The sequence below is a fragment of the Dipodomys ordii genome, unplaced genomic scaffold, assembly GCF_000151885.1.
Source record: "Dipodomys ordii isolate 6190 unplaced genomic scaffold, Dord_2.0 Scaffold123, whole genome shotgun sequence".
Taxonomy (NCBI): Eukaryota; Metazoa; Chordata; class Mammalia; order Rodentia; family Heteromyidae; genus Dipodomys; species Dipodomys ordii.
Genome location: NW_012267339.1, coordinates 532,980 through 546,882, shown reverse-complemented (window position 1 = coordinate 546,882; position 13,903 = coordinate 532,980). Strand labels below are relative to the sequence as shown.

Below are 13,903 nucleotides of genomic sequence, written 5' to 3'. Positions count from 1 at the left end.
GAGGAGAGGAGAGGAGAGGAATTCAGTAATGTTCTAATTTCCCTTTGTTACTGAAGGGAGCTAAGAACAGCAATTGTCCACTGAAGGGAATGTACACAGTTTACTCACTTCAAATGGTAAATAGTAATAATGAACTCACCTTCAGAATTTCTTCAACACAATGAACTTCACTGGAGTATGTCTGCTGAAAGAGAAAAGAAGGAATGGTTAGTTTAAAAACAAACAAACAAAAACCAGAATAAACAAGAGTTAGGAGTGGTAGTGACGGTGCAGGTATTACCACATGGCGGGCTCGGCTTACCTCAAGGCCTACCTTTTAGGATCTGAGCACTAGTAAATGTATTGTGGAATGAATAAAACCAAAAAAAAGTTACCAGATTTAATCTTGGGGAAAACATGAGGGAAACAGTAAACTAGAGAGCACAGCAGACTGAGTATGACTTTGAGGTCAAAGTTATCAATGGAAAATGTGTATATTAAAGAAATAGTAGGGGGTTGGCAGCATGGCTTAATTGGTGGAGAGCTAGACTATGAGCCAAAGTATCAAGTATTGAGTTGAGTTCTAGCCTTGGACCTTAAAAAGAAAGAACAAAAGAAAAGAAACACTGAGAGCTAGAAACATAGCTGAGTGATAGACCACTTGTCTAACTGCACAAGTTCCTGGGGAGGGGAAAAGTGGAAAGAAGAGAAAGGAAAAAAGGAAGAGGTAAAATGAGAAGGAAATATAGATATAGATATAAATATAGATATATGAAGTGTCACAGCTGGCCCCCAATTGCTCACACCTGTAATCCTAGCTACTCAGGAGGCTGAGATCTGAGGGCAGTGGTTGGAGGACAGCCCAGGCAGACTCTTATCTCCAACTTATCACCGAAAAGCTGGTAGTGGAGCTGTGACTTAAGTAGCAGACTGTTAGCCTTCAGCAAAAGTTGTTCAGGAATAGTGCCCAGGCCCTGAGTTCAAGTACTAGATCCAGCACAAAATAGGAAGAAGTGTATAGTCGGCTACCTCACAACATCTGACTGATAAGCCCCATTAAATGACCACACATGGTGAACATCTGAACACATTAGTGGATCCACCAGGAAGAAGACCAAAGTGCAGTCAGGGAGGTTTCTCACTGTTCTTACTTTTTTCTTCTTCTTCTTTTTTTTTTTTTTAAATCTAACCTGCCAAAATCCATTTTAAAGTTTCAGCCACCTCTCATCCCACTTTTGTCAGCATTGTGACAATTATGTGATACCAAGTTCCACAGGACTAGAAGTTAAGGGGTGAAGTTATTAGTTCCCTGAAGGGAAGATGTGCTAGTTATTTATGCCTCCTCTGGCTAACCAGAGGGCGGCGGCCATTGCTGCTGGCATTCCCACAGACAGTGTTGGGAGTGTCAGTGCAGAAGCTACACTTTTTGGGGGGTGTAATACAGAAAAGTTAAATCTGAAGCAATAATTTTCTTAGAGATGTGAAACATATTTCAGGACTCATAATTTTAAATGGAATAGCAGTTTTTGCTGGGGATCCATTCCTGAGGCATGTACCCTGGGCACAGTCTACACAATGCACACTGCCCTTCCTGTCCGGGCCACCACCACTGCAAGGCAGAAAGCACAGCTTTTCCTCTCCCCCTAGTCCAATGCCTACCACTCAGCTAGCTAGTAGCTGGAAAGGACTCTTTCCCCTCTTCTTGGCCCCAATTTACATGTAATTTAATACAAAATTGATTGGTAATCTAGAATCCACCAGTTCCCCTCATTCTAATTTAAGGAAAAATGAAAAGAGGTATACACATTCACACTGCCCTGTGATGAAATTTAATGGACATGTCAAAATTAAAGTACCATTTGAACTACCTCGGTGTATGTTCAAATCGGTATTCAGGTCCTTTGATATTTATGAGGTATGGCCAGATAGTTGGAAGTACTAGCCAAACAGAACCAAGGGCAAACACAACATTTGCTGTGCCCATTGGAGTCATCCTTAGACATTATGAATGTAAGTCTTTTGCTTTCTAAAAACAACTACTTTAGTTTTTATACCAAAGGTTGAATAACAACTGTATTTAACATTAATGTTCTGTTTTGGCACAAATGTCAAATACAGAAAGGAGTAATTTCACTTATGGGTAAAATATACAATATAGTTTCAATATTTGTATATGCATTAGTAGAAAGAAATAACAATCAGAAGTTAAAGGAGAGGTCCGGTGTGGTGGTATAGTCCTGTAATCCTAGCACTTAGGCTACCCTGACTAACTACAGAGCAAGATTCTTTCTCAAAATAAACAAAAAAGTTAAAGTCAGGTACTATTGGCTCATTCATGTAATCCTAGCTACTGAGACCTGAGGATTGTGGTTCAAAGCCAGCCCAGGTAGGAAAGTCCACAAGATTCTTATTTCCAATTAATTATTGAAAAAGCCAGCAATGAGTGGTACTGTGGCTAAAAAACAGAAAACCGGTATAACCCCTGCTTTCACTATATATGATGTTAGTATATGTGGAGGGGAAGGAAAAAACAAATTGTTAAGACAGGGATACAAAAGGACCCATTGCAACAATGAGATGTACAAGTCGTTATGTCAAAAACGAACTTTACAACTTTGGTGGGGGGGGACAGGGGACGGGGGACGGGGGGAAGGATAGGAAGGGATGGGAAGGGGAAACAAAGCAGGAGGCTACAATGCTTGTTAAGAAATGTGCTCATTATCTTACCCATGCAATTGTAACCCCTCTGTACAGTATTTTCACAATAAAAATATATTTTAAAAAACCAACCAAACAAACAAAAAACACTTCAAGGACAGAATGCGTACTAGCGTTCAAGCCCAAGAACTGGCACTTTAAAAAAAAATCCCCAATCAACACTGTCATGGTAAATCACTGGAAAAGATCAAACTCCCAACAGGGGGATCAAGTCAGCATGTTATGCAGACTTCCAGAAAAACTGCTAAAACTTGGGCTGGGAATGAGGCTTAGTGGTAGAGTGCTTGCCTAACATGTATGAAGCCCTGGGTGCTGTGGCTCAAGTGGTAGAGTGCTCGTCTTGAGCAAAAGAAGCTCGGGGTCAGTGCCCAGGCCCTGAGTTCAAGCCCCAAAACTGGTACACACACACACACACACACAACACACACACACACACACACCACACACACACACACACACACAACACACACACACACAGCTAAAACCCCAAAAGGAATTCTCACAGACCCTTCAGCTAGCCTTCCTACCACAAGTACCCTGAATTGCTGATGAAAGTTACAGAGTTAAAGTTGATGCTATCTCTCCTGGAGCCTTTCCATGTGCTCCCACTAGTCTTTGAACCGGTATATAAAAGGTTATAAGAGACTGTACAGTATGAGCTCATTTTAGGTTCCATGTATCCAAGATTCACATCTCCACTTAAAAAAAAAAAAATCTTTCATAAGGGGTGTTAGAGAATCGGCCATGAACAAGCCAGCCCCGTGAGGGTGTGCCCTGAGTTCAAGCTAATTAAATAAATAAGTAAAATAGGTCTTTCGGGTGTGTTTGCAGAAAAAGATCTGTAAGGACAAGTGGCCTTGTTAATAAAGTACAATGTGGCACCTCCAAGTCTGCCTGTGGAAGGAAGCTTTCCCAAAGGGGAGGGGCAGTTGGAAAACCAGTCCTTCTAATCCTTTACTTAAAACTATCACTGAGCAGACCCAGGCTCTCCCTTTAACTCTGTGACCAAACAAATGAACAAGTGGTCCTAGCTAGTACTCCGAAACGCAGCTGAGACTCAACTTCAATTCTTTTAAAAATACTTCAGATGAAAAATGGGGAAGGGGAGGAGAATGGAAAGAGGGAGAATATAACACAAGGGTAATTTGTTCAACATACATTGTACTTTGGAATCATCATAATAAAAACTAATGTGTTTTTTAAAAAAGAGAGAGAGATGTTAAAAGGCAACAGTCAAGCCTGGCACTTGTGGCTCATGCCTGTAATCCTAGCAACTCAGTAGCAACTCAGGAGTTGAGATCTGAGGATAGTGGTTTGAAGGCAGCCTGAGCAGGAAAGTCCGTGAGACACTTATCTCCAATTAACCAGCAGAAAAACTGTAAGTGGAGCTGTACCTCAAAGGGGTAAAGTGCTAGCCTTGAGCACAAAAGCTCAGGGACAGTATGTAGGTTCTGAGTTGGAGCCCCACGGCTGGAAATCAAATAAAAAAGGCAACGGTCATCATTTATATTACTACATGATAATGGAGGACATAATTTCCTGGTCCTTTGATGTCTAGTTCTTCAAGTCAGTACAGACCATCACAGACCTTACTTGCCTCCTATCCTTAGTATGAAGACTCCCCTCCAATCTGTCTGTGATTGTCTCAAACAATTTCCTATGTAGAGACCAATGTCCTCGTGGTGACTTCTTCCCATAATTCTACTCAATAAAGGAAAATGACAGCAGCTACTTATTGAATGTGTACTGCCCTTGACATTACATTGAACTTGTTAGTACTGTTATTTCCTCAGTTGGATACCACTGATCATAAAAATTGATCCCTAGGTTGGCAGGAGAAATGCTGCTACACTAAATGAATCCACTAACTCTAAAATACATCTCTATTAAAGAAACATTAAAGTGAAATAAAAATGCCTCAGGGCATATTGTATAATGCCCTATTTTATTCTCCAGTCTACCTTTCTGGTAGGCATTATCCCAGTTTTTCAAACAGGGAGACGGAATTGCACATCTGAATCACCCAAAAGCTGGGACACAGTGGCCAGGCCTGGTTTCAGAATCCCATCAAACTGGCTTTCCAAAAACCTCAACATTCCTGCAAGAGACAACAGTTCAACATTTTAGGAGGGGTTGTGATTCCCTTCTAAAGAGCAACGGTTTTCACTTGCTTCTACAAAGAGGCATTGAGTATCCACATATGTGTCTCTTAGTGATCCAAGTATTTCACACCAGAAGCAGCAGCAAGGCTGGCTTTAGTCTGATCTCTCACTCCTCTTGGAGCAACACAGGGTAATAAGGAAACTCACTGGTATAAAAATAAAATGTTCATGTCTTCTAAGGAGGACACAGTCTGTTTACTAAGCTAAAAAGAGCTGGACAGAAGAAATATACCTTATTACTGAGACTGGAAGACTATTACAATGCTGTTTTATATCTCTCAAGTTTCAACAGAGCAGCACTTTTCTAACAATGCTATTCTCAAAAAGGCTTAGTTATCACCAACCAGGAAATGCACTGAAGAGGGAAGCCAACAGCTCCTGGATTCTCAACCTGGCTCTGCTCGAACTCTGGCTCTGCAGTCTTGGCTAATGCTCAACCACTTTGGGACTGCTTCCTTGCTGCGATAAGGGTAGTATTGCTAAATCTCACCACTTTGGAGGGTTGGTTTGAAGGACAAATGTGAAAACATGGAGCTTTAAAAAAACATTTACATGGCACCAACATGGAATAACAGTGCCAACATTAATTATGAAGATAGCTTTGCAAGAAATCACAGTAGGTTCTCTGTAAAGTTTATTTTTTTAACCTACCCAAATGTCCTTTTTTGGTTTTTTGATTTTCAGTATCCATTGCTGGTTGGTTATCTACCATATTGGCTTGATAAGTAATACTTTCCCTTACCTGGAACCTTTTTTCCTCTTCTACCTCTCACCAGGACTTCAGGTTGCAGATGTAAAACTATCTTAAGGAAGAAAACACGTCTTGCCTCATGGTTCCTTGAGACCATTCAGGTGTTCCAAGAGCTATCTGCACTCTGTCGCATACTTTCTGCTTCTTCTAGGCTACAGGTTCCAGACATAATATTCACGCAGGGGTCAGTTCTTCCTCCCTGTTTCACCAACCACATGCTGCATGCCACACTACTTATGAACATTTGCTGGTGGTTTTTAGTTTCCAACCTCGGAATCTGAAATTAAGCTTCTAATTTGTATCATTAGAGGTGATTAAAGGGCTGACTTCAGTAGAGTATCTGCCTAGGAAGGATGGAGCCCTGAGTTCAAACTCTAATACTACCCCCTCAACCCACACACTAGATTTAGAAACTCAGATACTACAGTCTGTTTGAATCAAAAATCAACATCTCAACAAACTATGGGGAAATAAAGCATATCAGGGATAAAAGCAAGTTGTTTTAGATTATTTTCTGCTCAAAAACATTGAACTACAGGGAAAACTATTTCTCCTATCCAACTGGCAAAAAAGCAAAAGAGAACACTGCATGTACAAGGCAGAGAAGGGGAAAAGGTATTTGAATAATGAGGGAAAGAGGACAAAATGGTACTCTAAATAACATCAACTCAGCACTAGCTTTCAAATTCTAATGCTCTTTAACTTTGAGGATGGATTCCTACATGTTGGAAATAACATGCACAAAATTTCACTTCAGAAGCTGGGCGCCAGTGGCTCACACTTGTAATCCTAGCTACTCAGGAGGCTGAGATCTGAGGATCGTGGTTCAAAGCCAGCCCAGGCAGGAAAGTCTATGAGACTCTTATCTCCAATTAACCACTAGGAAACCAGAAGTGGTGCAGTGGTTCAAGTGGTAGAGCGCTCACCTTGATCTGAAGAGCTTAGGAACAGCACCCAGGCCCAGAGTACAAGTCCTACCACTGACCCCCCCTCCCCCCCACACACACAAAAAAATTCACGGCAGTTTGCCAACAGCAAGCTACTAGAAACAATGTAAATGTCCATCCATAATTAATAGCTAAGAAACCTATAGTATACCACCCTACAAAGACACACTGGGTAACTATGACATAGCAGAGGACATTATCTGAGTACTGCTTTGAAGGTACTCTCCACGATCTATGAAGTAGGAGGAAAAGAACTAGGGTGCATGAAGACTGGTTTACCATGTATAAAATACCATTGAGGATAATGCAGCAGAAATCCAGAATATCAATTTCTTCTAGGAAGAACTGCATAGGTGTTTGGGGAACGGAGTAGGGGGAAGGTTTCCACTATGTATCCTTTTTATTTTTAAACTCTGAAACATTACATATGTTACCTAGTCATCAGAGCACACAAATATTAAAACAAATAAAGCATAAGTTTTTCTTAAAGTATGGCTGAATGATCTCAGGTATTTATTGATTACTTTCTATTATCTTTCCTCAACAACTTCCTTCTTCCAAATGCATCCATATAATTAGTCTGCCCCTAACTTGTCCCTGAATCCCTGTTTATAGACTCCTAGACAACCATGCATATAGACTATAAAGTGCTGGTGGTAAGCCTGAGGCAGAGCAAGCTCTTACTCCTCAAGCTAGAATACCAAGTCCTTGAATAAGAAGAATTTTTGGTTCTATTTTTATCAGCTGAACTTAAATAATAACAGGGAGGAGGAGGCAGAGTGATGGAGGGGGTAACTCTGATCAAGGCATATATGGACATATCAAAATGAAACCCCTTGTACAACTAATGCTAACAAAAAGGGGTCGGGGGAGGGACACAAGGGCTGGAAACATAGCTTAAGGGATAGAGCAAAAGCCTAGAAAGCATGAGGCCCAGAGTTCAAACCCCAGTACTTGAACAGAAAACTCTCAAAGGATTGTGGTAAGAAAGAAGACAATGAATGTTAAGGTTAGTGGTACACAAATAAATATATGCAATTATATGCGTACTCATCATTTCTTTTTCTCCCTTCTGATCGTGGAGCTTGAATTCTAGGCTTGGGTGCTGTCCCTCAGCTCTTCAGCTCAAGGTGAGCACTCTACCACTTGTCTCATGGACTTTCCTGCATTGGCTGCCTTTGAACCACGATCCTCAGATCTCAGCCTCCTGAGTAGCTAGGATTACAGGTGTGAGCCAGCAGCACCTGGCCATACCTCATCATTTCTAGGAAAGATTACAGGAGGAGACCAAAAGGCCTGGCTGAACAAGGAGTTGACTTAACATTAATTCTATTTTGTGAGTACTCAGAAAATTGCCTAAACAGCTAATTCTGTTCCAAGAACATGTTCTAGCTGCCTGGGTGTGCCTATGCGGGCTGGAAAGGGTACAAAAGTATGAGCAGGATTACTTTCAAAAGCACCATGCCTTTGGGCAGCCATCTAATGTCTACTTCCATACCCAGAATGTTAAGAGGAGGGGTTTTTTTTGTTTTTTTAAAGCATCCCTGGTTAGATGTATAGGAAATTAAACCAAGAACAACAAAATCAAAAGGCCAAACCATACTAAGGACTGTTAACATGGAAGAAGGGACACTGGACTTGAAAATGAGGTAAAAGTTGCATTTAAATAAAGGTTAAAGTTTCCCTTGAAAAACTAATCATCGCCCTTCATCTCTCTACTTTCAAAAAGTGGAGTGTTTTGAACAGCTTGTTTTTTGTGTGGTAGGGATAGAACCTAGGACCTCAAGCAAGCTAAGCACAGGCTCTAACTATGAACCACATCTCCAGCCACAGATCATTTCTTACAAGCAAGAAACTTCAATATGTAGTTAAGAATTATTCATGTTACCAGAACAACTCTTTAACTTTAAACATCAACAGGTGGAGAATCTAACATATTTAATAGCAGGCTAATTGCAGGGATCTCTATAGTTCTCTAAATTTTTCAGGAGGAAAAATGTTAACAAGAAAAGACTATTCAAAATGAAGAGCAGGAATGATGGAATACTCTATGATCTCAGCATTCAGAGGCTGAGAAAGGAGGATGGCAAAAAGCCAAAATATGAGTCTTTACCATTGTCTACTTGTGGAACAAAAAATATTTGTCTATTTCTCTAAACTTTAACCCAATTATATTAAAATACATCCTTGCCAAAACTTAAAAACAGGACAAAACATAAAGTACATATTTTTAAGCAGTAAAACCTATTTTAACTACAAACCTCTCAACCACCACTAAGTCAGATATTTTCATCTACAAGAGTAGTGGCCTAACTATAGGAGGATGTAAATTCCTTAGAGACACAAACACCAGGTCCTTGGGATGGGACTGAGAAGGGGAAACATGCTAAATAGGATAAAGGTCTCCTTGAGGTTAAGATATTCTCCAGGAGCAAAGCCTGGAGAGAATGCTAGGTGAAAGGAAGAACTCAGTCTCCAGTGTGCTAGCGCTCTAGTTCTTGTAATAAATGAGTGTCTGAACCCCATTTTGGGGAGGGGAGTTGTAAACTTGCTCTCTTATAGACAAACTGTTTCCAGTTTTCTGCCAACTTAAGCAAAAACAGGCTAATATGGAGAAAAACAAATCCCAAGGTATTACTGACACAGAAACTTATAGAAATAAATCTTTTGAAATAACAGACTTTATAAATCAATATGAATAATTAGAGAATTGATTATGCCTTTCCAGTCAGTCACTTTGATCCCTCAAGTAATTTGCTGTAATTAGTGCCATGAAGATGATTTATTTTTAAACACATATAAAAATTTTGTAAAAGCTCAGTTTGGATTTACTAAGCTACTTGAAACATTCTGAAATTTCTGTTTTGATCTCTGTTGAGAAGGCATCTTCTGTAATTATGAAAGACTGGATTCTAGTTCTTCAGATCTGGCTTAAATAACTAAAAATGGAATCAGTAAGTAGCTGTTCTCTAGATACAGAAACTGTTGTGAACACTACAGGAGGAGTACAAAGAATGCTGCTTTCACTACTTTGTCTCTTCCATATCCTGAAAAGTTTCTATACAGACACATGAGGCAAGGCCTTCTTAAAAACATTACTTAGCACTGATGCATCATATGCAGAAATGTTTCCATACCTATTATTTATGATAACATGCTAGCTAACTTTCAAATGAAGAAGAGGAATGGGTCTGCCTGGGATGTGGTTAAATTCTCATAGAAACAAAGTACTTGGATGAACACCAAATGATTAAAACAAGCTAATAGTATTTGAGGATGAGTTTATGTCTAATCTCAGTTACACCCAGATTTCCTAACTACTGACAGAACTCAATCACTGCCCATGTAATACACAGAATCAGAAATTCCCACTGGCAAGGCTGGAAAACTCAGTGCCTTTGATGAAAGACCACGAGGTCCACGAAGCCCATTATGGGCATAGCTTGGGGAGAGAGGCGCTCCACATTCCATCCCAGTGATAATAAACTGATTTTTTCCAACAGATCCAAACTCTAGGTAGAACCTTTTCCTTCTACAACTAAGCCTATGTATTAAAACACCTTCATTTTTAAAAATAAAAACCAAGAGTAAGTGTCAGTTCAACTAGAATGGATCACTGCAGGAGAGTGAGAACCTGCAACATGATGTGTTGTCAACATGCTAACTCTTTGCCAGCTGCCCTGTGTATGTGTGCATACACACACCTGTACACACATGCACATGTGCATATGTACACACACACACATGCACACGCGCACACACACATTCACTGGCTCTCTGGCTTGGTCTGTCTCACAAATCATATTAGCAGATGATTCTGATCTAAAACAACACTACCAAATTACTTTGCCAACCATGTCAGAATTTATAGAGACATAAACCTGTATGACTGCTCCCTTTAAGTATACATATCTATCAAATTTAAGTGGCAAACAATGCTCAGGACCATGTCTAATTCTATGTTTCACAGGCTGCCTGGATACTTTTTTTTAATAGCTGATTATAAGCACCCAGAAGGTGGAAGAAGGTGGGGGGTGGAGACTTTCCATCAGTTTCTGGATGAAATTGAAAGGAACTGAAGTCATAGGAATAATATAACTCATTTAATCCACGCTTTGTTGGAAAAGACATAAAGATTTTATCCTGGGCTTACTCCAGAACTAATCTCAACAGTCTCCTCTGGGTGAGGTGTTGGTTGTCTCTCTCCTGGCATTGATTTTTTTTTAAGTGAGATTAGGTGATTATATAAATTTTACAGCTTTCACAGTATTATGGAATAGTGATACTTAAAGTCACAAACACATTTTAACCTTCACAAGGCAAATTGTCATTATCATGGTCTATAAGGTTTGTGAACTCTATTTTTAAAAATCCAGCAGAAAAATAGAGCAGAAAATTACTTAAGAGGTAGGCTACAGGCATAAATGCTCTGAGGAAACAAACCAAGCTCAAACTACCTTGAGGATTACTGATAGTATAAAAAACACAAGAAAAAAGAAGAAAGGAGGAGGAGGAGGAGGGAGGAGAACGAGGAGGAGGAGAAGAAGAAAAATAAAGATGGCCTTGCCCTTTACATCTTAAATATGAATAGTTTCTCTCTTCCTCCCCTCTTTTTCTCCCTCTGTATGCTAGGTAACAAGTAAGTTGCTAGGCTATAGAAAGATCCATTGTGAGAATGTACAATACATTTACTATCAGAATTTTATGAATGATTATAAACCATTTGTTTAATCCTATCACATCTAATTTTTTTTTGGGGGGGAGACAGACATGGGGCCTTAATTCTGGGTCTGGGCACTGTCCCTCAGCTCTTCAGCTCAAGCCTAGCACTCCACCACTTGAGCAACAGCACCACTTCTGGCTTTTTCTGCAAGGTGCTGAGGAATCGAACCCAGGGCCTCATGCATGCAAGCAAGCATTCTACCACTGAGCCACCTTCCTAGCCCTGGAACATCTAAATTTAAAGGTCTTACTCCTTATGATTCAAGTCAGGTGCAGTGCTATAATCCCAGTTACTCTGGAAGATAGATCAGTAGGATTAGCAAAACTACAGAGAGACTTTGTCTCATGAAAAAGGGAGAGAGAGGAGGAAAGAGGAGAAAGAGATTTAAAATAAGTTTTACACCGAGTCTCAAGAGGACATTCTTTTCCTGTACTATCTTGGTATACACATTTGTTCTGGACTATAGATCTGATGAATGAGGCTTCTAGCTGTGGAAATCATCTTGATAAAAGTAAATATAAAGTTTCAAATAAATACTGTTCAACAGGCACCATTATTTTTGGAATAAATACCAAAGGCAAGGTAGATAAAGAGCTAGTCCTACCTTTGTTTCAAGTAGGTATTCAATATGTGACAAGGAGAAAATTATAAAATAAATGTATTAAAATTCCTAGTGAATGTAAAATATTTATAATATATACCGCAACTCTAAAAGTTGAGGAACAACAGGTTTGTCCCCATTTTTCAAATATGAAGGAATCCAGGTCTCTTCTTGAACTTCTGTCTTTACATATTTCTATTTTTGGTTCTCTTCCGCCAAGGACATACATATATACACAGACACTGAGAAGTTTAAAGGGAACTCAGCCTCCATGTGTTATTAAGCTCACGGTAAGTCATTCCTTTTAAATCCCAATGTTTTTACATTTACCACCTTTCTCATTTCACCTACTTCTTCTATTCTTTTCTTGAATACTGAGTCTAGGTGCTGGAGAAGAGGTAATTTGGAAAATAGGCCAACATTCTAAATATCTCAGCTGTATTGTGGCTCTCTGGCTATGTGGCATCCTGGCACACAGCCCATGGAAAAGTACTATGAAGCCCACTGCACTCATTTCCTGACATCATCACCATGCTATCATCTGAGGGGGTGGGAACAGGCACCATTTAAAAGCAAATACTAATAGTGCTTTCATGGGCTGGGAATGTGGCTCAGTGGTAGAGTGTTTGCCTAGTGCATGAAGCCTCTGGTTCTACTCCTCAGTACCACATACCCAGAAGAAAGCCTGCAGTGGAACTGTGGCTCAAGTGGTACAGCACTAGCCTTGAGCCAAAGAAGCTCAGAGACAGTGCCCCGGCCCTAAGCTCAAGCTCCATGAAAGGCAAAAAAAATTAAAAAATAAAAGTCCTTTCATTTTGATCTTCATTAACTGCTATACTGTTATCATTCTCCAGAAAACATGAACTGCATTATGTATACAGTCACAATAGTGTTTGTTTGGGGTTTTTTTTTGTTTGTTTTATTGTTTTTTTACCAAGCTATACTGGAGTAAGCAATAGATTAAATGAAGCTGAAAATATTTAGATTGAGTCCTGGGCAGGTAAATCTTACTTTATTATTTCTTTTAGGTAAATCTTTTCAGAGGCATCTCATTATCACATAAGCATTTCCTTAATAAACTTTCTTAATAAATAAAACTCCCGCGTGTGTGTGTTGTGTGTGTGTGTGTGCGCGCGCGCGCATGCACATGTGCATGCACTGATCCTGAGGCTTGAACCATAGCTCCACTTCCAACTTTTTATGATCACTAATTTGACATAAAAGTCTCATAGAATTTCCTGCTCAGGCTGGCTTAGAATCATGAAACTCAGATCTCAGCCTCCTGAGTAGCTAGGCTTACGTGAAGCACTGGTACACTTGTACCCAGTTATTCCAAAGCATTTTGTATGTAGAATGAAGTACACCAGTTTCTTATGGACTTAACTGGAACTTTGTCTTTAAAAATGCTTTATGAGGAGCTTTAAAATCATTAGGAAACTGTTGCTTCCTGTATCTGCTGGTAACAGGTCGTCCAATTCACTTTATGACATAGTTCCTTCTGAAAGAAACCAAGTTTTAACCAAAAGTTATTCAATTCAGGTAAGAAGAATTTATGTCATAATAACTTGGGGGGTGGTCTTTTTTTATTGCTTTTTGGCCAATTTTACTACAGCTTAATCTTAAACAAATTCTGTCTTCTGAAAAGAAAAACTGGAGCACTGCCATCTTTTTTTAAGCTTTTTTTCAAACATATCCCAGGAAGACTCAGTTATGTTATCATAAACACTGTTAGTAATAAGCCAGTGAGAACCATAGAGCTGAGGAAACAATGAGGGTTCTCTAGCACACCTGCCTAAACTTTAGTCAGATTGTCTGATGTTCCTAGACTTCATAAAACCAATACTAATTGTACATTAAAAGTAGGCTAGAAGGTTCCCCAATCTCCTAAAGTCCACTTAAATTCTACTCAGCTGCTGGGAGAAAAGAAAAGAAAAGCAGTAAGATTGTGGGAGGAGGGGAAGAGAGGGAAGGAAGGAAGGAAGGAAGGAAGGAAGGAAGGAAGGAAGGAAGGAAGGAAGGAAG

The 13,903-nt window shown here is 39.7% G+C and overlaps 1 protein-coding gene across 2 annotated transcripts in view; it reads right to left on the bottom strand.

The window, feature by feature from the left end:
* Aff1 (AF4/FMR2 family, member 1) overlaps positions 1 to 13,903 on the bottom strand; it is a 132,065-nt gene that overhangs the window by 55,188 nt on the left and 62,974 nt on the right. Inside the window, exon 4 of one of the 2 annotated variants that reach the window (XM_013029842.1) lies at positions 140 to 181. In XM_013029842.1, the coding sequence (XP_012885296.1) occupies positions 140 to 181 (42 nt within the window). Of the gene's footprint in view, positions 1 to 139; positions 185 to 13,903 lie in introns of both variants that reach the window. The other variant, XM_013029841.1, reaches the window with a different exon arrangement.